General features: G+C 46.2%; 1 protein-coding gene across 2 annotated transcripts in view; it reads right to left on the bottom strand.

The window, feature by feature from the left end:
* LOC137320874 (ras GTPase-activating protein 1-like) overlaps positions 1-25,323 on the bottom strand; it is a 175,399-nt gene that overhangs the window by 35,679 nt on the left and 114,397 nt on the right. For both annotated transcript variants that reach the window (XM_067982807.1, XM_067982806.1), the window contains exons 15-19: positions 23,861-23,937; positions 19,304-19,476; positions 16,703-16,862; positions 9,385-9,527; positions 402-517 (exon numbers count right to left, since the gene is read on the bottom strand). In XM_067982807.1, the coding sequence (XP_067838908.1) occupies positions 402-517; positions 9,385-9,527; positions 16,703-16,862; positions 19,304-19,476; positions 23,861-23,937 (669 nt within the window). The remainder of the gene's footprint in view (positions 1-401; positions 518-9,384; positions 9,528-16,702; positions 16,863-19,303; positions 19,477-23,860; positions 23,938-25,323) is intronic.

The raw sequence follows: 25,323 nt of genomic DNA, 5'->3' as shown, positions 1-25,323 counted from the left end.
GTTGTGATTCCGATGGAGAATGCTGAGAGGGCACAGAGAATAAGCAGTTAGCTTATTCTCTGTGCCCTCTAAGGGGGATTGAAGCTTGGCATGGTGGCAGGGATGCACGAATATGGTTATGTATGTACAATAGAGTATTCTTAATGATAACTGGGAATGATACAATTCAGCAAGTGCAACAACACTTCAATTTCTTTCTCGCTCTCTTTCACTCACCCCACATAATCTTAGGAGTTTTGCTGTACTTACCTAACTTCTCCCTCCCCTTTCTTGTCAGTGGGAGAAGCCAGAACTCCTACACACTGCCCTATCCCTCAAGATCATTACGACAACATAATAGCAAACTTGAGATGTTTAACATTTTTTGTCCATAATGTACAGCTACATATTTTGTTACTTACTGAGGCAGTTCTTCTGCAGCCATGAAAATCTTCTCCACCAATTCGGACAGGAGAGCCAGTAGGTGTGTCAAATTAGTGTTCACATCTTCATTTCTTTCAAGTTTGGAAGGATTTAGCTGTAAATCAGAGGCTTAATCTATTGTGTTTCTCAATTTATGTAGTATAAATCGAAATAGACAAGATGCTCTCTAAACAATGTAGTATTTGACTAATTTATTAGAGTTCTTTGAGGAAGTAACAAGCAATGTGGATAAAGGGGATCCTGTGGATGTGGTGTATTTGGATTTCCAGAAGGCTTTTGACAAGGTGCCACATAAAAGGCTACTACACAAAATAAGAGCTCATGGTGTAGGGGGTAACATATTAGCATGGTTAAAGGAGTGGTTAGCTAACAGGAAACAGAGAGTAGGCATAAATGGGCCATCTTCAGGTTGGCAAGATGTAACGAGTGGAGTGCCACAGGGATTAATGCTGGGGCCTCAACTATTTACAATCTATATCAATGACTTGGATGAAGGGACTGAATGTATGGTTGCTAAATTTGCTGATGACACAAAGGTAGATAGGAAAGTAAGTTGTGAAGAGGACATAAGGGGCCCGATTTTACCAGGGGTGCGGGTTCCCGGGGGGTAGGCCAGTGGGCGCGTGAAATTAGTGGGTTTCCCGCGCGATCGTAGCAGGCAACCCACTAATTGGAGCCACTTACCTGCTCCTCCGGGTTTCGCGCTGCTGATCAGCGCGTCGGGCGGGCTGCGCATGCGCAGTAAGATCTGTCAGCTGGAGGTGCTCTATTTAAAGGGGCAGTCCTCCACTGACAGATGCTGCCACAAACTGAAAAAATTACAGCATGGAGCAGCCCAGGGGGAAGGCTGCTCCCAGTTTGATGGTGCCTCACCCCAGGTATCATTAGATGGGGTGAGGAGGAGGGGGAGGACAGAGATCTTCCCCCCGGCGGCCGGGAGGAAGCGGCCTGCCTCCGCCACCAAGAAGGCCTGGCTCGAGGTGGCAGAGGGGGTCAGTTGCGCCACCAACATATCGCCCACCTGAATACAGTGCAGGAGGCGCACCAATGACCTCAGTAGGTCAGCCAAAGTGAGAACACGTAGTCTTTCCCCTACACTCTGCCTGCCACAACACTGCCCCCACCCCACATCTCCTTCGGCACTGCCAACACTACTCTGTCACATGACCCCTCATACCTCATCCTCATCTCATCTGCACCTACTCACCTCGCGAGTACTCACCCCGCCACTACCACGCAACCCAATCCTCATACAATCTCATGGCTTTATCCCATACTCACCCTCCCGTGCATCTCTCTCACGGCCAGCCTCACTCAACCTGCCACCACCTGTGCTGCAGCCACAGGGCATGCATCACATATTTTTTTTTTTATTCGTTCACGGGATGAGGGCGTCGCTGGCAAGGCCGGCATTTATTGCCCATCCCTAATTGCCCTCGAGAAGGTGGTGGTGAGCCGCCTTCTTGAACCGCTGCAGTCCGTGTGGTGACAGTTCTCCCACAGTGCTGTTAGGAAGGGAGTTCCAGGATTTTGACCCAGAAACAATGAAGGAACGGCGATATATTTCCAAGTCGGGATGGTGTGTGACTTGGAGGGGAACGTGCAGGTGGTGTTGTTCCCATGCGCCTGCTGCCCTTGTCCTTCTAGGTGGTAGAGGTTGCGGGTTTGGGAGGTGCTGTCGAAGAAGCCTTGGCGAGTTGCTGCAGTGCATCCTGTGGATGGTGCACACTGCAGCCACAGTGCGCCGGTGGTGAAGGGAGTGAATGTTTAGGGTGGTGGATGGGGTGCCAATCAAGCGGGCTGCTTTATCTTGGATGGTGTCGAGCTTCTTGAGTGTTGTTGGAGCTGCACTCATACAGGCAAGTGGAGAGTATTCCATCACACTCCTGACTTGTGCCTTGTAGATGGTGGAAAGGCTTTGGGGAGTCAGGAGGTGAGTCACTCGCCGCAGAATACCCAGCCTCTGACCTGCTCTCGTAGCCACAGTATTTATATGGCTGGTCCAGTTAAGTTTCTGGTCAATGGTGACCCCCAGGATGTTGATGGTGGGGGATTCGGCGATGGTAATGCCGTTGAATGTCAAGGGGAGGTGGTTAGACTCTCTCTTGTTGGAGATGGTCATTGCCTGGCACTTATCTGGCGCGAATGTTGCTTGCCACTTATCAGCCCAAGCCTGGATGTTGTCCAGGTCTTGCTGCATGCGGGCTCGGACTGCTTCATTATCTGAGGGGTTGCGAATGGAACTGAACACTGTGCAGTCATCAGCGAACATCCCCATTTCTGACCTTATGATGGAGGGAAGGTCATTGATGAAGCAGCTGAAGATGGTTGGGCCTAGGACACTGCCCTGAGGAACTCCTGCAGCAATGCCCTGGGGCTGAGATGCTTGGCCTCCAACAACCACTACCATCTTCCTTTGTGCTAGGTATGACTCCAGCCACTGGAGAGTTTTCCCCCTGATTCCCATTGACTTCAATTTTACTAGGGCTCTTTGGTGCCACACTCTGTCAAATGCTGCCTTGATGTCAAGGGCAGTCACTCTCACCTCACCTCTGGAATTCAGCTCTTTTGTCCATGTTTGGACCAAGGCTGTAATGAGGTCTGGAGCCGAGTGGTCCTGGCGGAACCCAAACTGAGCTTCGGTGAGCAGGTTATTGGTGAGTAAGTGCCGCTTGATAGCACTGTCGACGACACCTTCCATCACTTTGCTGATGATTGAGAGTAGACTGATGGGGCGGTAATTGGCCGGATTGGATTTGTCCTGCTTTTTGTGGACAGGACATACCTGGGCAATTTTCCACATTGTCGGGTGGATGCCAGTGTTGTAGCTGTACTGGAACAGCTTGGCTAGAGGCGCAGCTAGTTCTGGAGCACAAGTCTTCAGCACTACAGCTGGGATGTTGTCGGGGCCCATAGCCTTTGCTGTATCCAGTGCACTCAGCCGTTTCTTGAAATCACGTGGAGTGAATCGAATTGGCCGAAGACTGGCTTCCGTGATGGAGGGGATATCGGGAGGAGGCTGAGATGGATTATCCACTCGGCACTTCTGGCTGAAGATGGTTGCAAACGCTTCAGCCTTGTCTTTTGCACTCACGTGCTGGACTCCGCCATCATTGAGAATGGGGATGTTTGCAGAGCCTCCTCCTCCCGTTAGTTGTTTAATTGTCCACCACCATTCACGACTGGATGTGGCAGGACTGCAGAGCTTTGATCTGATCCGTTGGTTGTGGAATCGCTTAGCTCTGTCTATAGCATGTCTATAGCATGTTGCTTCCGCTGTTTAGCATGCATGTAGTCCTGAGTTGTAGCTTCACCAGGTTGGCACCTCATTTTTAGGTACGCCTGGTGCTGCTCCTGGCATGCTCTTCTACACTCCTCATTGAACCAGGGTTGATCCCCTGGCTTGTTGGTAATGGTAGAGTGAGGAATATGCCGGGCCATGAGGTTACAGATTGTGCTGGAATACAATTCTGCTGCAGTCGGCAGCGTAAGGCAAACGTGTCGTGAGCATGAAGGGGATGCACAGGGGTGTTTGAGGGTTTGTCATGGTTCATACTCCTATTGAATTAAAGAACAACTCACATCACACATTATATTGGCTCCACTACTGCCATGTCTTCGCGAATCCTGTCCGGTTTGTGCAATAATGCCTGCTCCTGGGTATCCCTATGAGGACCCAGCACTGATGCCACCCAGTGTGTCACTGCAGAGTGGGTGTCGGTGTATTTGCAGGGCTCATCTGGGCAAACGACAGAGACACCGGGGATGTCCCCGGTTGCAGCCTGGAAGGCTGTGGAGGTGCTCTCACGGGCACCGAAACCCAGGGGGCGTCGGCCCAAAGCATCTACCAGGCCAGGGCACGAACAGGAGCAACCTGCCACCACCTCTGCTGGAGCCACAGGGGTAGCACCTCGTAGGGGTACCAGGAAACGAAAACCCAAAGTTCCGTGAGCACACAGGGATTGCACCAGGGTGTTTGTCTATTTGTTATATTTTTATTTCCAGTCTTTGAATGGCAACACGAAATAAACTCACTTCTTCTCACCAATGTCATAGAGAGTCATAGTCATAGAGTTATACAGCACGGATAGAGGCCCTTCGGCCCATCGTGTCCGCGCTGGCCATCAGCCCTGTCTACTCTAATCCCATATTCCAGCATTTGGTCCGTAGCCTTGTATGCTATGGCATTTCAAGTGCTCATCCAAATGCTTCTTGAATGTTGTGAGGGTTCCTGCCTCCACAACCCTTTCAGACAGTGAGTTCCAGACTCCAACCACCCTCTGGGTGAAAAAGTTCTTTCTCAAATCCCCTCTAAACCTCCCGCCTTTTACCTTGAATCTATGTCCCCTTGTTATAGAACCCTCAACGAAGGGAAAAAGCTCCTTAGTATCCATCCTATCTGTGCCCCTCATAATTTTGTACACCTCAATCATGTCCCCCCTCAGCCTCCTCTGCTCCAAGGAAAACAAACCCAATCTTCCCAGTCTCTCTTCATAGCTGAAGCGCTCCAGCCCTGGTAACATCCTGGTGAATCTCCTCTGCACCCTCTCCAAAGCGATCACATCCTTCCTGTAGTGTGGCAACCAGAACTGCACACAGTACTCCAGCTGTGGCCTAACCAGTGTTTTATACAGCTCCATCATAACCTCCTTGCTCTTATATTCTATGCCTCGGCTAATAAAGGCAAGTATCCCATATGCCTTCTTTACCACCTTATCCAACTCTTCCGCCGCCTTCAGGGATCTGTGAACTTGCACACCAAGATCCCTCTGACCCTCTGTCTTGCCTAGGGTCCTCCCATTCATTGTGTATTCCCTTGCCTTGTTAGTCCCTCCAAAGTGCATCACCTTGCACTTTTCCGGGTTAAATTCCATTTGCCACTGTTCCGCCCATCTGACCAACCCATCTATATCGTCCTGCAGACTGAGGCTATCCTCCTCGCTATTTACCACCCTACCAATTTTTGTATCATCAGCGAACTTACTGATCATACCTTTTACATTCATATCCAAGTCATTAATGTAGACCACAAACAGCAAGGGACCCAGCACCGATCCCTGTGGTACCCCACTGGCCACAGGCTTCCAGTCACAAAAACAACCTTCGACCATCACCCTCTGCCTTCTGCCACTAAGCCAGTTTTGTATCCAATGCTGCCACCTCTTGTCCATAATTCTGCGGCTTGTGCAATATGTCCCTTCCGTGCGCCTCATCATGACGACGACCACCCTGTCCCACCCATTGGGCATAATACAGTGGGTGCAGGTGTACAGGCACCACTCTTCTGTGGAGGGAGCCTGTATGGACCCTCGTCTGTGCACGTTATGGCATGTGAACGCCTCACACAGTGTGATGTTCGGAGAACCGTTGGCATATGAGTGCCTCCCTGGCCTGACGAGCACGCAGGTGAGCCGGTGTTCGGGCCATGGGTCGTTCCTCCTCCTCCCGCTCGTACTCCTCTTCTTCCTCCTCCTCATTGTCGTCCTCAATGTGGGTGGCGGGTGTGCATGGGGCCTCCTCCAGCGGCACCCCTCTCTGTAGTGCCATGTTGTGCAGGGCACAGCAGACAACTATAATTCGTCGCACTCGGAGTGGCGTGTATTGGAGCGCCCCCCCGGAACGATCAAGGCACCTGAAGCGCATCTTGAGAAGCCCTATAGCCTGCTCAATTGTAGACCTGGTAGCAATGTGGCTGTCGTTATATCGACGCTGCGGCTCGGTAATGGGGTTCCTCAGAGGTGTCAAAAGCCACGTGTGCAGGGGATAGCCCTTGTCGCCGAGGAGCCAGCCATTACCGGTGTTGGGTGCGTGGAAGAGGGGCGGGACGGTGGACTCCCTGAGGACGAAGGCATCGTGGCAGCTGCCAGGGTATCTGGCGCACACGTGTGGGAATCTCTGGCGGTGGTCACAAATGAGCTGGGCGCTCATGGAGTGATACCCCTTCCTGTTGGTGAACAGCCCTGGCTCATGCGGAGGTGCCCGTATGGCGATGTGGGTGCAGTCGATTACACCCTGCACCCGTGGGAAGCCAGCCATAGCATGGAATCCAACCGCCCTCTCCATCTGGATGCGCTCGTCCATGGCGAAGTTGATGTAGTGCGAGGCCCTGTGGAACAACCCATCGGTGATCTGCCTTATGCACTTGTGTGCAGAGAACTGACAGACCCCGGTGATGTCCCTGGTGGCACCCTGGAAGGATCCAGAGGCGAAGAAGTTGAGGGCAGTGGTGACTTTGACGGCGACGGGTAGGAAGATGCTGCTTGGTCCATCCGGGAGCAGCTCGTCATTAAGGAGGCTGCAGATGTCGGCGACTACCTGGCGAGTGACTCTGAGCCTCCGTATGCACTGCTCCTCGGAGAGGTCCATGAAGCTGAGCCTCGGTCTGTGGACCCTGTGCGGAGGGTAGTGCCTCCTGCGACGCATCTCTCTCTGCGGTTGCCCTCCCTCCTGCTGTGCAGGTGGGTGTGCCACAGCACCGTGTTGGGGGGCTCCACGTCGCTGAGGCGGATGGCGTGGACTGCGAGGCTGGTGATGCTGTTCGTCCTCCGAGGATGTCGAAGCGGCCTCCATCTGGCAGGTGTTGGTCTGAGGGGTTGTGCACGGTAGGTAGGTGTATCCTCGCACTGGGGCTGCGGTTCCACATCGGTGTATCTTCTGGCTTGGAGGGGGGTTGTGGAGGGCAGGCGTTGCCCTATGTGACGGAGTGGCCTCCTGCGTTGATGAAGGGTCTCTCCCCCCCCCCCCCTCCCTGTGGAGTGCACCTTGGCAGCTGCCACAGGCTGCTGGCTGCAACACGTCCGGTTGGAGTGAGACTGTTTCCCCCAGTATGTGAAACAGTCGGAGTTGAAGGTAAAATCCCACACTTCCTAATAAGACAGCTGAATCAGGTCATTTAATGATCTGAACAAGCAAAGTAAATACACTCAAGTGGCATCCCGCTGGCTTTAATTGCCTGCGGGATTCCCACCAGCGGGGCCTGCGCACGCAGCCCCGCACGTCAGCGTGGAACCCGGAAGTGGCCGGGATCGCGGCGCGTTCCGGTCCCGCACCTGGGGATCGGGATTATCGAGCCCCCCCCGCCGAGAATACACACGAAACCCGATGCTAAAATCGGGCCCAAGGAATCTGCAAAGGGATTATAGATAGGTTAAGTGAGTGGGCAAAAATTTGGCAGATGTAGTATAATGTGGGAAAATGTGAACTTGTCCAATTTGGCAGAGGAATAGAAAAGCAGTATATTATTTAAATGGAGAAAGATTGCAGAACTCTGAGGTACAGAGGGATCTGGATGTCCTAGTACATGAATCACAAAATGTTAGTATGCAGGTACAGCAAATGATTGGGAAGGCAAATGGAATGTTGTCATTTATTGCAAGGGGAATGGAATATAAAAGTAGAGATGTTTTGCTACAGTTGCTCTGGACATTGGTGAGACCACATCTAGAATACTGTGTGCAGTTTTGGTCTCCTTATTTAAGAAAGGACATAATTGCTTTAGAGGCAGTTTAGAGAAGGTTCACATGACTGATTCCTGGGATGAGGGGGTTATCTTATGAGGAAAGTTGGACAAGTTGGGCCTGTATACATTGGAGTTTAGAAAAATGAGAAGTGATCTTATCGAAACATATAAGATCCTGAGGGGACTTGAAGGGGTAGATGCTGAGAGGATATTTCCCCTTGTGGGAGAGACTAGAACTAGGGTTCCCAGTTTAAAAATAAGGGGTCTCTCATTTAAGTCGGAGACTGAGAGGATATTTCCCCTTGTGGGAGAGACTAGAACTAGGGTTCACAGTTTAAAAATAAGGGGTCTCTCAGTTAAGTCAGAGATGAGGAGAAATTTTTTCTTTGAGGGTCATGAGGAACTCTCTTCCCGAGAGCAGTGGAGGCAGGGTCACTCAATATTTTTAAGGCTGAGTTAGATAGATTCCTGATTAACAAGGGAGTCAAAAGTAGGTAGACGGGAAAGTAGTGTTGAGGTCACAATCAGATCAGCCATGATCTTATCAAATGGCAGAGCAGGCTCGAGGGACCGAATGGCCTACTCTTGCTCATTAATCGTATGTTCGTATGTAATGCTTTACATATAGAGGAAATTGGAGAACAAAAGTATAGTAGCAAAAAATTTCTAGCCATCACAAAAATATGCAAACAAACTCTATGATTGGATTCAGTGAATATTGATTCCTTGTCAATCCTTTCACTATTTTGTCCACAGGAAATATGACATGGTTATGGATTACTGGTACATTTTGGATTAAATTCAAATTTAAACAAGTTTGCTCTATTTCTCAATTATAATGCTATAGTTAGGAGTCCAACTCCAGTCCAGCATTCACATTTTTGAAAATTTGATTTTACTGATGTACTGCCACAATCTTGGGAGTATTACATCCATTGATTTTCAATTTCCAGTCATTAAAAAGGTAAAACCTAAAATAGACAATGAGGTCAAAAGTGAAGTCCTTACCCACCTCTGTCTACTTCCAGTTCACTTTTAGGGTGCATAGTTCATATTCAGGTTTCAGCCAAGGTTAAACTTGAATTTTACTGCCCAGCAGAGAGCTCCGCTCTTAATAATCACATATTAAATCTTTAGACTGTGTGTATGGTGGTAATGTTTGCACTGTCCAAACATTTAAATTGAGGCTTAGTGTTAAAAATTTCCCAGGAGGTCTAAGGCACTCCCTGGTCACTTTTTACATGTGGTTTGACAATGAATTGCATTTATACTTGATATGATGTGGAATGGAAAGAGGTCAAGATTTCCTCCTCTAGGGAATCTTGTACAGATTCTGCCTGAAGTCAAGTTGGGCCCTAACTCCAGATATATACTACAACTTAAGTGTTGATGCAAAGTGGGAAATGCTTCTCAGTGATATTAAAACTGTAGTGTAAATGCACCCATAAATATATTGGTTTAGCCCTCACTACTGCAACCTTTATTGTAGTCCAGTATCTTACCTCACATGACTGTTTACTCTCCATTATCTTTAGGATGGTTTCTTTCAGAGCATGATGGATAAACGGCGTTGCTGTTGATTTCATGTATTGTTCCATAAGCGTGCTTGCCAAGGTTGTGGCGCGGAAGAGAGTGGTGGATTCATCTGAAGGAAAGTCATATAAATAATGTTAAAAATGTAGAGATGTCACTTTTTGCCAATTCTAAACCCAGGGAGGGCAGAAAAGACAGGATGGGAGTGGGATCCTGCCTTGAATTCTTATATTTGCTTTTGCAAGGTAAAATTTCACCAAACCCTTAATCTCAATAATGAACACTTCGTAACTACTTCGTAACTACTTCGTGGGAAAAAGTTTGTAAAAAATGTTTTTTTATTTTGTTGAATGGATTTTTGACATCTGGTTGACTCAGAAATTTCCAGCTGAAAAAAAAACTGCTTCCAATCATAAACCATGCTCACCTTTGTTAAAGCATACTAACTCCCAACAATGTTAACATACAAGATTAGCTGTCTAGAGATGTACTGATTTGCCTTGTATTAAAGTCTGAAAATGACTCAGGGCTAAAAACATACTGTTGATAATTGGAGCCTGTTGATGGCACAAGATAATACAGATGAGGAAGGCCATTCAGCCCATCTCAGTTCATTCCTCCAGGAAGACCCCAAAGTCCCTCCATTGTAGCATCCAATTGAATATCTCCCATAGGTCTCGGGGACCAGAACTGGACACACTACTCTCAAGCTATGGTTTGTGCAAACCACGTTAAAGTTTGATGACAATTTCCTCGGACTTGTAATCTACTGTTTCAGCTATATAGTCCAATGTTCTACTGGCATTGTTGATTGCTATTATGCACTGGTTGGACACATTAATTGCTAATTTTACTAAGGCTCCTAGATTCCTTTCCATTTAATCCGTAGCTATTTAAATACTATTTATGGAACCTATGTGCCACCCGTTAAATTTCATCTGCCATTGTTCTGCCCACTTACATATTTTGTCCAACTCATTTTGTCATTTCTGGGGTGCCTCCTCGGAGTCCACTACCCCACCTAGTTTTATATTATGTTTTGGAATTCAAGTTATCACTGTAAATTTGAAATAATAGTGATCACAACATAGATTTGGCTTGAAACAAGGTTTCTTGTGATGTATACTGAAGCTCAGCTCCTGGAACATGGCAAGCAACTGCTCGGCAACTGCCTGGGTGGTCTCTTGATAGGGAACTCTCACGAGCAAGCTGTTCAAGTATAGACAGATATGCAGGCAACACATCTGAGAAGTCCTGTTACAATAGATAGGCATATCCTGAACATTCTGGGGTTGAGGAAAGGGTGAAGGTAAGCATTCTATCGATAGCCTTGCCAGAAAACTGAATCCAAGGTACCTGTGCTAACAGTGCCAAGTGCCAATGTAAAAGCAGATATTCTTCAAAACTAGTGCAGCCAGTCAGTCTCCTAAACATACTGTCCGAATGACCAGAGTTATGAGTTATGTTACCAACTTGAGCGGTTTCACATGAAGGAACCAGTTGAGACCAAGAGTGGGAAGGCATCCACTTGACTTTTTGGGAACCGCAACGTATTAAGAGCAGTCCCTTTCTTGATCTGATGCACTTGCGCAATTATACAGACAGCCCATCTAACTTGGTCACAATTGTCACCAACTGATAGCCTGGACCATACTACAAAAACGCAGGATTTCCACCCAGAAATATATAGATGGGACCCCTGTGCTGAATGTCTCCTGGACCCAAGTACTGGGTACAAGTGCCTTCCACATGGATTTGAGGGAGGTGGGTTGGCGTGAACAATGAAGTTGGACACTATTTTGTTTGGTGCTAGGACATCTGCTCAGAAGTAAAACTGAGCCTAGAAAATTTGGTGGTATACAATTTTGACTTGTGTCCTGTCCTGTGCAAAGGCTGAGATTGATCTTACCAATGGTATTTACTGTTCCAAGTTTATAGCTCACAGTTCAATGAAGGACACCTTCCAGTGCATAAATAAAACAAGGTTAGATAGAGATGGCAGTGCAGGTGGTGTGCCGTAACTGCAGCACGTGGGAGTTTGTGGAGAGCAGCGTTATCTCAGGGAACCACATCTGCAACTCAAGGAACTTCGGCTCAGAGTTGCTGAGCTGGAATCCAAGGTGTAGACATTGTCATGCACCAAGGAGGGGAAAAAGAGTTACCTGGACACTGAGGCTGGAGGCAGTCACACCCCTTAGGTTAGGTAGTCGTTTAGATTTGGTTAGTGGTCAGGGACAGGAGGATGCGACAGCAAGTCACACAGGTAAAGGACCCCAGATGCAGTGGTGGAGGAGCCTCAGCCTTTGCCCTTGTCCAACAAGTACAAGGTACTTGCTCCTGTATGGATGAGAACAAAGACTGCAGAGGATGGGCAAATTGACCATGGCACCATAGTACAGTACATTCAAGTGGGGGGAGTGAAAAAGAATGTGGTAGTGTTAGAGGATAGTATAGTCAGGGGGATACTGTTCTCTGCAGCCGCGACCAGGAGTCCCACAGGCTGTGTTGCCAGCCCCGTGCTAGGTGAAGGGCATCTCCTCGCAGCTGGAGACCAACTTGAAGCAGAAGGGGGAGGATCTAGTTGTCGTGGTCGACGTAGGAACCAACGACATAGGCAGAAATAGGAATGAGGTTGTGCTGAGGGAGTTTAAGGAGCTAGGGTCCAAATTAAAAAGCAGAACCTCAAAAGGTAATAATCTCTGGATTACTACCTGAGCCACATGCAAATTGCCATTGGGACAAACAGATTAGATGGTTAAATGCGTGGCTGAAAGAGTGGTGTGGAAAGCAGGGGCTTCAAATCATGGGGCACTGGCAACAGCACTGGGGAAAGAGGGAGCTGTTCCGTTGGGATGGGCCTGCACTTGAGTGTAAAAGACAAGACTGAAGTGTTTGCAACCATCTTCAGACAGAAGAGCAGAGTGGATGATCCATTTCGGCCTCATCCCGAGATCCCCGGCATCACAGAAGCCAGTCTTTAGCCAATTCGATTCACTCCACGTGATATCAAGAAACGGCTGAGGGCACTGGATACAGCAAAGGCTATGGGCCCTGATGACCTCTCGGCTGTACTGCTGAAGACGTGTGCTCCAGAACTAGCTGTGCCTCTAGCCAAGCTGTTCTAGTACAGCTACAACACTGGCATCTACCAGACAAAGTGGAAAAATGCCCAGGTATGTCCTGTCCACAAAAAGCAGGATAAATCCAATCCGGCCAATTACCGCCCCATCAGTCTACTCTCAATCAGCAAAGTGCTATCAAGCGGCACTTACTCACCAATAACCTGCTCAGTTTGGGTTCCGCCAGGACCACTCGGCTCTAGACCTCATTACAGCCTTGGTCCAAACATGGACAAAAGAGCTGAATTCCAGAGGTAAGGTGAGAGTGACTGCCCTTGACAGCAAGGCAGCATTCAACAGAGTGTGGCACCAAGGAGCCTGAGTGAAATTGAAGTCAATGGGAATCGGGGGGAAATCTCTCCAGTGGCTGGAGACATACCTAGCACAAAGGAAGATAGTAGTGGTTGTTGGAGGCCAATCATCTCAGGCCCAGGATATCGGTGCAAGAGTTCCTCAGGGCAGTGTCCTAGGCACAACCATCTTCGGCTGCTTCATCAATGACCTTCCCTCCATCATAAGGTCAGAAGTGGGGATGTTCACTGATGATTGCACAGTGCTCAGTTCCATTCACAGCCTCTCAGATAATGAAGCAGTCCATGCCCGCATGCAGCTAGACCTAGACAACATCCAAGCTTGGGCTGATAAGTGGCAAGTAACATTTGTGCCAGACAAGTGATAGGCAAATGACCAATCTCCAACAAGAGAGTCTATTAACCACCTCCCCATGATATTCAATGGCATTACCATCGTCAAATCCCCCACCATCAACATCCAAGGGGTCACCATTGACTAGAAACTTAACTGGACCAGCCACATAAATACTGTGGCCACAAGAGCAGGTCAGAGGCTGGGTATTCTGCGGCGAGTGACTCACCGCCTGACTCCCCAAAGCCTTTCCACCATCTACAAGGCACCGGGACTTGATGGTTTGACTTACAGGGAGAGGTTAGACAGACTGGGACTTTATTCCCTGGAGAGTAGGAGGTTAAGGGGTGATCTTATAGAAGTCTATAAAATAATGAGGGGCATAGATAAGGTCGATAGTCAAAATCTTTTCCCAAAGGTAGGGGAGTCTATAACGAGGGGGCACAGATTTAAGGTGAGAGGGGAGAGATACAAAAGGATCCAGAGGGGCAATTTTTTCACTCAAAGGGTGGTGAGTGTCTGGAACGAGCTGCCAGAGGCAGTAGTAGAGGCGGGTACAATTTTGTCTTTTAAAAAGCATTTGGACAGTTACATGGGGAAGATGGGTATCGAGGGATATGGGCCAAGTGCAGGCAATTGGGACTAGCTTAGTGGTATAAACTGGGCGACATGGACATGTTGGGCCGAAGGGCCTGTTTCCATGTTGTAACTTCTATGATTCTATGATTCTATAAGTCAGGAGTGTGATGGAATACTCTCCACTTGCCTGGATGAGTTCAGCTCCAACAACACTCAAGCAGCTCGACACCATCCAGGATAAAGCAATCCGCTTGATTGGCACCCCATCCACTACCTTATTCACTCCCTCAACCACCGGCGCACGTGGCTGCAGTGTGTACCATCTACAAGATGCACTGCAGCAACTCGCCAAGACTTCTTCGACAGCACCTCCCAAACCCGCAGCCTCTACCACCTAGAAGGACAAGGGCAGCAGGCACATGGGACCAACACCATCTGCACGTTCCCCTCCAAGTCACACACCATCCCGACTTGGAAATATATCGTCGTTCCTTCATCGTCGCTAGGTCAAAATCCTGGAACTTCCTAGCTAACAGCACTGTGGGAGAACCTTCACCGCACGGAGCGCAGCTGTTCAAGGCGGCGGCTCACCACCACTTTCTCAAGGGCAATTAGGGATGGACAATAAATGCTGGCCTTGCCATAGCCCATGAATGAATAAAAAAAACTCCACCGGAAAAGGGATCCAATCGTCGCTAATTAGGAAGGTTAAGGATAGTGTTAGATTAAAAGAAGAGGCTTACAATGTTGCCAAAAAAAGTAGCAAGACTGAGGATTGGAAGGATTTTAGAAATCAGCAAAGGATGACCAAGAAATTGATAAAGAGGGAGAAAACTGAATGATTGTAAATTAGCAAGAAATATAAACAGATTGTAAGAGCTTCTGCATGTAAAAAGAGATTGGTGAAAGTAAACATGGGTCCCTTAGAGGCAGAGACAGGAGAAATTATAATGGGGTATAAGGAAATGTCAGAGATGTAAAACAAATATTTAGTATCGGTCTTCACAGTAGAAGACACAAAAAACAGCAGGGGGGAACCAAGGGTCTAAAGAGGGTGAAGAACTTAAAGTAATTAATATTAGTAAAGAAAATGTACTCAATAAATTGATGGGGCTAAAAGTCAACAAATCGTCTGGATATGATGGTCTCTTTTCCTGGGGTTTTAAGAGGTGGCTGCAGAGATTGTGGATGCACTGGTTTTGATCTTAAAGAATTCCCTAGATTCTGGAATGGTCCCAGTGGATTGAAAGGTAGCAAATGCAACCCTGCTATTCAAGAAAGGAGGGAGAGAGAAAACACGGAGCTATAGGCCAGTTAGCCTGACATTAGTAGGGAAAATGCTAGAGTCTATTAGTAAGGGCATAGTAACAGGGCACTTAGAAAATCATAGTATGATTAGGCAGAGTCAACATAGTTTTATGAAAGGGAAATTGTGTTTGACAAATCTAGTAGAGTTTTTTTTTGACTGTGTATCCAGCAGGGTAGATAAGGGGGAACCAGTGGAAGTAGTATATCAGTTTTCAAAAGGAATTTGATAAGGTGCCACACAAGAGGATGTTACACAAGATTAGGGTTCATGGAATTGGGGGTAATATATTAGCTTGGATCGAGGATTGGTTAACAGATAGAAAACAGAGAGTAGGACTAAGTGGGTAATTTTTGGGTTGGCAGGTTGTAACCAATAGGGTGCCGCAAGGATCAGTGCTTGGGCCTCAGCTGTTTACAATATATATCAATGACTTAGTTAAGGGGACCAAGTGTAATGTATCCAAGTTTGTTGACAATACAAAGCTAGGTGGGAAAGTAAGCTGTGAGGAGAATGCAAAAAGACTGCAGAGGGATATAGTCAGGTTAAGTGAGTGGGCAAGGTGGTGGCAGATGGAGTATAATGTGGGGAAATGTGAGGTTATTCACTTTGGTAAGAAAAATAGAAAAACGGAACATTTTTTAAAATGGTGAGAAACTATTAATTTGGGTGTCCTTTTACACGAAACACAAAGTTAACATGCAGGTACAGCAAGCAATTAGGAAGGCAAATAGTATGTTGGCCTTTATTGCAAGGGGTTGGAGTACCAGAGTAAGGAAGTCTTCCTGCAACTGTACAGGGCTTTGGTGAGACTACACATGGAGTACTGTGTGCAGTTTTGGTCACCTTACCTAAGGAAGGATGTACTTGCCATAAAGGCAGTGCAACGAAGGTTCACTAGATTGATTCCTGGGAGGAGAGGGTTGTCCTATGAGGAAAGATTGAGTAGAATGGGACTATATTCTCTGGAGTTTAGAAGAAGGAGGTGATCTCGTTGAAACATAAAAGATTATAAGAAGGCTTGATGGGGTAGATACTGAGAGGCTGTTTCCCCTGGTTGGAGTGTCTAGAACTAGGGGTCATAGCCTCAAGATAAGAGGTCAGCCATTTAGGACTGAGGTGAGGAAAAAATTCTTCACTCAGATGGTTTGGAATTCTCTACCCCAGAGGGCTGTGGATGCTCAGTTGTTGAGTATATTCAAGACTGAGATCAATAGATTTTGGGACACTAAGGGAATTAAGGGATACGGGGATAGGGCGAGAAAGTGGAGTTGAGGTAGAAGATCAGCCACAATCTTATTGAATGGCGGAGCAGGCTTGAGGGGTCGTATGGCCTACTCCTGCTCCTATTTCTTATTATGTAAAAAGAGTCAACCTCACTCAGCTGAGAGCTATGGAACAGGAGCAGCAAGCTGTACCAGTAAAATTGTGATGGCTAGGATTTAGTCATTAAAGTAGTGGAAAACTAATTCAGACTTAGTTGAAAATGCAACAGAACTTGCATATTTAATAGCACACCTCATGTACAGGAGGATATCTCAAAGTGCTTTACACTGATCAAATAAATATATGTAACAAATGTATCTAATCCGATAAGCAACCTATAACGAATAGTAAGTGATTAAGCAATAAGCCTACCTTCCATGCTAATTTCTCTATCATTTAGTATTCGTAGTAACAGTGACTCAAGCTTCTCATGCCGAAAAATTCTCAGTAGAATGCTAGCCAGTAATGTGCGATCCTGGCCACACACATGGGATAAGGCATATATCACATGGAATTCTTTCTGAAGAATAAGCTGAAATAAATGAAATATTTGAAGATGATAAATTTAATAAAACGCAACGCACCTTTTAATTTATTTTAACAGAATTTCTTACAAATGTATAATTTCAATAAGAACACTTTTTAAAAAAAAGTTTAATTAGATTTTAAAATTCTGTGGAGGAATAATGCAATGATGGAAGTTAATTAAGTCTGATGTGAAGATCTGGGCAGGATCCATAACACAAATTTGATGTCAGAAGCTGGCATTAACCAGAGCCGCTGGATTGAAGTACACCAGGCAAGGCCTCAATAAGTTGTTTTTCCAAGATGATAGCAGTGGTGCAAAAACACCGATTATTTAAATTTCTTTAATGACAATGTCCCAGGTGATTCCACCTCCCTTTGGAATAACTCGATTCCTATTTTCATGTGGTCGTTGAGGGTATGAAGATTTTTTTTGGGAACTCAGATTGACTTTCCCCTTCTCAATCCAGAGATTCTGGGTGCAACATCTAGTTTTGGATGAGCTGCAATTTCCTCCAGCTAAACATTGGAAAGACTAAAACCATTGTCTTCGCCACCTGCCACAAAGTCTGTACCCTGACCATTGACTCCACTTCTTTACCCAGCCATTGTCTCAAGCTGAACCAGACTGTTCCTAACCTCGGCATCCTATTCAACCCTGAGCTCAACTTCCGACCACATATCCTCACCATCACAAAGATCATCTATTTCCATCTCCATATCATCATCTACCTTCACCCCTACTTCAGCCCATCTGCCACTGCAACATTCATCTATATCTTTGTCACCTCCAGACACGACTATTCCAAAGTTCTCCAGTCTGGTCTCCCATACACCATCCCTTGAAAACTACAGCTCACCCAAAACTGCACTATTCTTATCCTATCCTGCACTATGTCCCACTCACCCATTACTTCAGTCCTTGCTAATCTACATTGGCTCACCGTCCCCCAGTGCTTCAAATTTAAACTCATCATCTTCTTTAAATTCTTTCCTGGCCATGCCCCTTCCCATCTCTGTAATCTCAAGCATTACATCCCAACCCCCAAACTCTCCATTCCTCTGACTCTGGGCTGTTGTGCATTCCCCCCCCCACCCCCACCCCACTTCATCCCATCATTGACAGTCGTGCCTTCAGCCACCTAGGCACAACACTAGAATTCCCTCTCTAAACCTCTTCACCTCCCTTTCCTTTAAAACCCTCCTCCTTTGGCTAAGCATCCAGTTTCTTCCTTCAAAGATACACTTTGAGGCTATTTCCACTTCAAAAGGCACAAGATAAATGCAAGTTGTTGGTTGCATGACTTAACTACATAGTGGCCAAACTGATTTTTAAATTAATTTAAACTAAATGTGGAAGGGGAACTGCTAATGCTTCATGGGATATGGAAGGAGCTCCTGATCAATAAGTATACTCATTTACAGACCCCAAAGTGTGCCTGGATGAATAAATTCATCGGTGGTACATTCAAGGTTAAAAATATACAGCTGGTTAACCAAAATCTACTTCCAATCTATCAACTGGCCACTTTTCTATCTTAAGCTAAATCCAGCAGCATCCAGTCTCATAAGCACCAGAGGAAAAGAAATACCAGAACTAAATAATGGAGACTCCGCCAGGAGCTGTCACTATATCTGGTAAAACAGAAAGAAAACACTTGAGGCAAGTGAGGAATTAAAAATTAAACATAGGAACAGAAGTAGGCCATTCATCCCCTCGAGCTGAGGGTGGGAACATCAGACAGAAGAAAATTTAAAAGCGGCACTGTAGACAGAACAAAATTTAGGAAAGTGGTGGAATGGGGAGGAGAAGAGAGCAGGTAAAGGGAGAAGGAGGACATTGTGCCTCAGCCTGGGCAGTGAGGGCTGTTTGAGCTGAATTTGGTTATAGACACAGGAGTTCATTTGGGCGTCAGTGTCATTATTTATGTCTCAGCTGGGAGGCGCGGTTCGTAACCTGCACTTCTATGCACAGTTGGGTGTTTCTTTGGCTAACTAGTCAAGCTTTGAGGAATCCAGGAATTTTTTTTTAAACTTTGGGAGGTAGAAGTTTCTTTTGAGATGTTAGGTTGGTTGTTGGTTCTGTTCTGTGTATTGAAATTTAAAGGGCCGTTTATTCAGTTTCATTTTGGAGTTTTTAAAAAAGTTTTTCTGAAGGCAATCATTTTTTTTTAAAAACATGCACTTCATTTTTTAAAATAATTCTCTTTGATTTTTTTTTCTTTCCCACCTGGCTGGTTTCCAAAAATTAGATTACATTTTTTTTGTTCAGGCCCCATCATGAAATGTTAAGATCACGGAGCCACCTACAGGTGTGAATGATTCCTTAGGAATGTCGTCAGGACACACGATTTTTTATATTTGATAGATGTTGATGGCTAATTCTTAGTGTTCTGCAATTTTGAATCAAAGAACATGCAGAGCACTGAAAACAAAGAAATGTAATACCTCTTTGAACTCACTGTATTCCTCTTCTGGCATGATTTTTTCCAACGAATATCGTGCTCTTACACGTAGAGAACCAGGCTCAATTCCTTTTAGAGGAAAATGCGAACTGAGAGGGAACCACTCATCAATCAGTTGCCCTTTCTGTATCCTAATCAAATGACCACGCATGAATACTGAAAAACAAAAGTTCTCGTTAGTCCTGTTCCAATCTTTAACTTTCATCAGGTTAATTAGATACTGTATCAATACAGAAGAAACAGCTTAAGACATCAAGTTCTGGATGTCCCAAAACTTTCTCCAGCTTAACATGAGCAAGATTGAATCATTCTGTTTGCCACCCACCAAAAACCAAGAATGCTAGCCTTCAATTCTGTCCCCCTCCCAGTAGACCAAACAGAACACCGAAGTGGTGCACTGTCTGTTCATAAGCTGAGCTTCAAACTCCACATTCTTTCTTTCAGTCATCAAGACCACCTATTTGATGATTCAAAAATTGGCCATGTGGTTGATAATGAGGAGGAAAGCTGTAGCCTGCAGGAAGATATCAATGGACTGGTCAGGTGGGCAGAAAAGTGGCAAATGGAATTCAATCCGGAGAAGTGTAAGGTAATTCATTCGGGGAGGGCAAACGAGGTAAGGGAGTAAACAATAAATGGGAGGATACTGAGGTGCAGAGGAACAAAAAGGACCTTGGAGTGCATGTCCACAGATCCCCGAAGGTACCAGGACAGGTGGATAAAGGTGGTTAAAAAGGCATACGGGATACTTTCCTTTATTAGCCGAGGCATAGAATATAAGAGCAAGGAGGTTATGCTAGAACTGTGGTTTTTTAAATTATTCGTTCATGGGATGTGGGCGTCACTGGCGAGGCCAGCATTTATTGCCCATCCCTAATTGCCCTTGAGAAGGTGGTGGTGAGCCGCCATCTTGAACCGTTGCAGTCCGTGTGGTGAAGGTTCTCCCACAGTGCTGTTAGGTAGGGAGTTCCAGGATTTTGACCCAGCAACGATGAAGGAACGGCGATATATTTCCAAGTCGGGATGGTGTGTGACTTGGAGGAGAATGTGCAGGTGGTGTTGTTCCCATGTGCCTGCTGCTCTTGTCCTTCTAGGTGGTAGAGGTCGCGGGTTTGGGAATTGCTGTCTCTGAAGCCTTGGCGAGTTGCTGCAGTGCACACTGCAGCCACAGTGCGCCGGTGGTGAAGGGAGTGAATGTTTAGGGTGGTGAATGGGGTGCCAATCAAGCAGGCTGCTTTGTCCTGGATGGTGATGAGCTTCTTGAGTGTTGTTCGAGCTGCACTCATCCAGGCAAGTGGAGAGTATTTCATCACACTCCTGACTTGTGCCTTGTAGATGATGGAAAGGCTTTGGGGAGTCAGGAGGTGAGTCACTCGCCACAGAATACCCAGCCTCTGACCTGCTCTTGTAGCCACAGTATTTATATGGACGGTCCAGTTAAGTTTCTGGTCAATGGTGACCCCCAGGATGTTGATGGTGGGGGATTCGGCGATGGTAATGCCGTTGAATGTCAAGGGGAGGTGGTTAGACACTCTCTTGTTGGAGATGGTCATTGCCTGGCACTTGTCTGGCGCGAATGTTACTTGCCACTTATGAGCCCAATCCTGGATGTTGTCCAGGACTTGCTGTTGCGGGCTCGGACTGCTTCATTATCTGAGGGGCTGCGAATGGAACTGAACATCCCCATTTCTGACCTTATGATGGAGGGAAGGTCATTGATGAAGCAGCCGAAGATGGTTGGGCCTAGGACACTGCCCTGAGGAGCTCCTACAGCAATGCCCTGGAGCTGAGATGATTGGCCTCCAACAACCATTACCATCTTCCTTTGTGCTAGGTATGACTCCAGCAACTGGAGAGTTTTCCCCCTGATTCCCATTGATTTCAATTTTACTTGGGCTCCTTGGTGCCACACTCGGTCAAATGCTGCTGTGATGTCAAGGGCAGTCACTCTCACCTCACCTCTGGAATTCAGCACTTTTGTCTATGTTTGGACGAAGGCTGTAATGAGGTCTGGAGCCGAGTGGTCCTGGCGGAACCCAAACTGAGCATCGGTGAGCAGGTGCCGCTTGATAGCACTGTCGACGACACCTTCCATCACTTTGCTGATGATTGAGAGTAGACTGATGGGGCGGTAATTGGCTGGATTGGATTTGTCCTGCTTTTTGTGGACAGGATATACCTGGGCAATTTTCCACATTGTCGGGTAGATGCCAGTGTTGTAGCTGTACTGGAACAGCTTGGCTAGAGGCACAGCTTGTTCTGGAGCACAAGTCTTCAGCACTACAGTTGGGATGTTGTCGGGGCCCATAGCCTTTGCTGTATCCAGTGCACTCAGCCGTTTCTTGATATCACGTGGAGTGAATTGAATTGGCTGAAGACTGGCTTCTGTGATGGTGGGGATATCGGGAGGAGGCCGAGATGGATCATCTACTCGGCACTTCTGGCTGAAGATGGTTGCAAATGCTTCAGCCTTGTCTTTTGCACTCACGTGCTGGACTCTGCCATCATTGAGGATGGGGATGTTTACAGAGCCTCCTCCTCCCATTAGTTGTTTAATTGTCCACTACCATTCACGACTGGATGTGGCAGGACTGCAGAGCTTTGATCTGATCCGTTGGTTGTGGAATCGCTTAGCTCTGTCTATAGCATGTGACTTCCGCTGTTTAGCATGCATGTAGTCCTGAGTTGTAGCTTCACCAGGTTGGCACCTCAATTTTAGGTACGCCTGATGCTGCTCCTGGCATGCTGTTCTACACTCCTCATTGAACCAGGGTTGATCCCCTGGCTTGTTGATAATGGTAGAGTGAGGAATATGCCGGGCCATGAGGTTACAGATTGTGCTGGAATACAATTCTGCTGCTGCTGATGGCCCACAACGCCTCATGGATGCCCAGTTTTGAGCTGCTAGATCTGTTCTGAATCTATCCCATTTAGCACGGTGGTAGTGCCACATAACACGTTGGATGGTGTCCTCAGTGCGAAGACGGGACTTCATCTCCACGAGGGCTGTGCGGTGGTCACTCTTAGCAATACTGTCATGGACAGATGCATTTGCGACAGGTAGGTTGGTGAGGACGAGGTCAAGTAAGATAAAACATTGGTTAGGCCACAGCTTGAGTACCGTGTACAGTTCTGGTCACATTACAGGAAAGATGTGATTGCACTAGAGAGGGTGCAGAGGAGATTTACGAGGACGTTGCCAGGGCTGTAGAATTTTAGCTACGAGAAAAGATTGGATAGGCTGGGGTTGTTTTCTTTAGAACAAAGGAGGCTGAGGGGACATTTAATTGAGGTCTATTAAATTTTGAGGGGCCTAGATAGAGTGGATAGGAAGGGCCTATTTCCCTTAGCAGAGGGGTCAGTGACCAGGGGGCATAGATTTAAAGTAATTGGTCGAAGGATTAGAGGGGAGCTGAGGAGAAATTTTTTCACCCAGAGGGTAGTGGGGGTCTGGAACTCATTGCCTGAAAGGGTGGTAGAGGCAGAAACCCTCAATTCATTTAAAAAAGTACTTGGATGAGCACTTGAAGTGCCGTAACCTACAGGGCTACGGACCAAGTGTTGCAAAGTGGGATTAAGTTGGATAAGCTCTTTCGGCCGGCAAGGACACGATGGGCCGAATGGCCTCCTTCTGTGCCATAACTGTCTATGATTTGTGATAAATCACTTGACTGCAATACTGCCATACCTTCAGTGCTGCTGAAATTCTCATCTCTTTTGGGGCGGGGGAGAAAGAAAGATGATAGATTTGGATGTGGGAAAGAGTACACATTGGTGACAGTCAGAATGACAAAGAAAAAGCAGATAGCATGAGCAAAGAGTACGCATGAAGCAGAGCGCAGTGAGAAAGCGTGTAAAACTGACTGAGTGAGAGAGCAGGCAATAGATAGCACAAGTGATTAATTGAGAAAAGAAAAAAAACAAATAAACAAAATTGACACACCCATACACGGAGGAAGAGAACAAACGTCAGACTGCGAGCATGAGTGACAGAGCCAGCGAGCAAGCACGAGTGAGACATATGGGAAAATGACCGTCAGAGAGAAAGAGAAAACAGACAAAGAGACAGAGGGGGGAGTAAAAAGATTAAAGTTAATGCAGTATTTCCTAAGCCCCACCTGACCATGCCATATCTCAAGTCTTGAACTTGGCAAAAGATGGCAACTCTACTCCCTAGCTCAATCCTGCACAAACTCCAATTTTTCCAAACTCTGCCGCTCATATCCTATGTTTGCCCCACTCTACCCATGCAACATCCTTCAGCCCTAAGTAGTCACCAACAGTGGTCACATTATGCTGTCTGGAATATTTAGAAACCAAAAAAGTTAGCAAAGCCATCATTAGATCCTTCTGAGCTGTTCAACCAAGATCTTACCCTGCTTACAGGTCTCTAAGTTATAGGATGGCTGGATCTTGGTACCCAAGCACACATTTTATGTTGTGACAAAAAAATACACATCCAAAAAAGCTCATCATCCAAGGACTGAAATTTTGGGTGAAAAGTAAAATCCTTCCACCTAGTAGTCAAATATATACTTACAGATATCAGGATCCTTGCTCTTCTTTGTTCTGTTACTGAGACTTATCTCAAATCTGTTTATATCTGATGAGAGATCACTAGGAAAATGAAGGTATAAAGAATTTAAGAACGCTGCAATCTTAGAAGGTTTTACATCACATGCTCTTATTTATGCTATAATAAACATGCACTTTTAAATTGTGGAAGCTACAACATCATGCCGCTTTAGGTAAAAACAAATCTTTCTCGGAATCCACTTAATAAAGCTGAATTACAGAGAAGATTAACTTTAAGCATGGCAATAAAAATTGAGTTATCCTTTTCACTCTGTGTGCTACGGTACAAAGAATTACTCACTGAACAAGCTGCTAGCATTCTCAAAATGCCTCAATTATAAAGCACAATGCCTGTTTCTGTACTGGAGGCTGTTTCTGAAGGAAACACAAGGACTGGTAGACACCACTTGGACCATGGTATTACCTAGGTATGAGGGGCGAGTTGGCTAAGGTAGATTGGGAAATTAAATTAAAAGATATGACGGTAGATAAACAATGGCAAACATTTAAAGAAATAAGTCATAATTCTCAATGAATATGCATTCCCTTGAAGAATGAAAGCTCCACGGTAAAAGTGATCCAACTGTGGCTAACTAGTTAAGTTAAGGATAGTATTAGATTAAAAGAAGAGGCTTACAATGTTGCCAAAAAGAGTAGTAAGCCTGAGGATTAGAAGGGTTTTAGAAATCAATGAAGAATGACCAAGAAATTGATAGAGGGAGAAAATTGATGTATATTTGGATTTTCGAAAGGCATTCGATAAGGTGCTACACAAGAGGTTGTTACACAAGATTAGAGCTCGTGGGATTGGGGGTAATATATTAGCGAGGATTGGTTAACAGACGGAAAACAGAGAATAGGAATAAATGGTCATTTCAGTTTGGCAGGTTGTAACTAGTGGGGTGCTGCAAGGATCAATGCTTGGGTCTCAGCCGTTTACAATATACATTAATGACTTAGATGAGGGGACAGAGTATAATATATCCAAGTTTGCTGACAATACAAAGCTAGGTGGGAAAGCAAGCTGTGAGGAGGACACAGAGTCTGCAAAGGGATAGCGACAGGTTAACTGAATGGGCGAGAAGGTGGCAGATGGAGTATAATGTGAGGAAATGTGAAATTATCTACTTTGGTAGGAAGAATAGAAAAGCAGAATATTTTTTTAAAAGTGAGAGACTAATAAATATGAGTAGTCAGAGGATTTTAGGTGTCCTTATACACGAATCACAGAAAGTTAACATGCAGGTACAGCAAGCAATGAGGAAGGCCTTTATTGCAAGGGGGTTGAAGTATAAGGGTAAGGAGGTCTTGCTGCAATTATATAGGGCTCTGGTGAGACCACACCTGGAGTACTGTGCACAGTTTTGGTCTCCTTAACAAAGGAAGGATATTCTTGACTTTGAGGGGGTGCAACAAAGGTTCACTAAA

The sequence above is a fragment of the Heptranchias perlo genome, chromosome 4 (assembly GCF_035084215.1).
Source record: "Heptranchias perlo isolate sHepPer1 chromosome 4, sHepPer1.hap1, whole genome shotgun sequence".
NCBI lineage: Eukaryota > Metazoa > Chordata > Chondrichthyes > Hexanchiformes > Hexanchidae > Heptranchias > Heptranchias perlo.
This window is presented reverse-complemented; position numbering and strand designations above follow the sequence as displayed.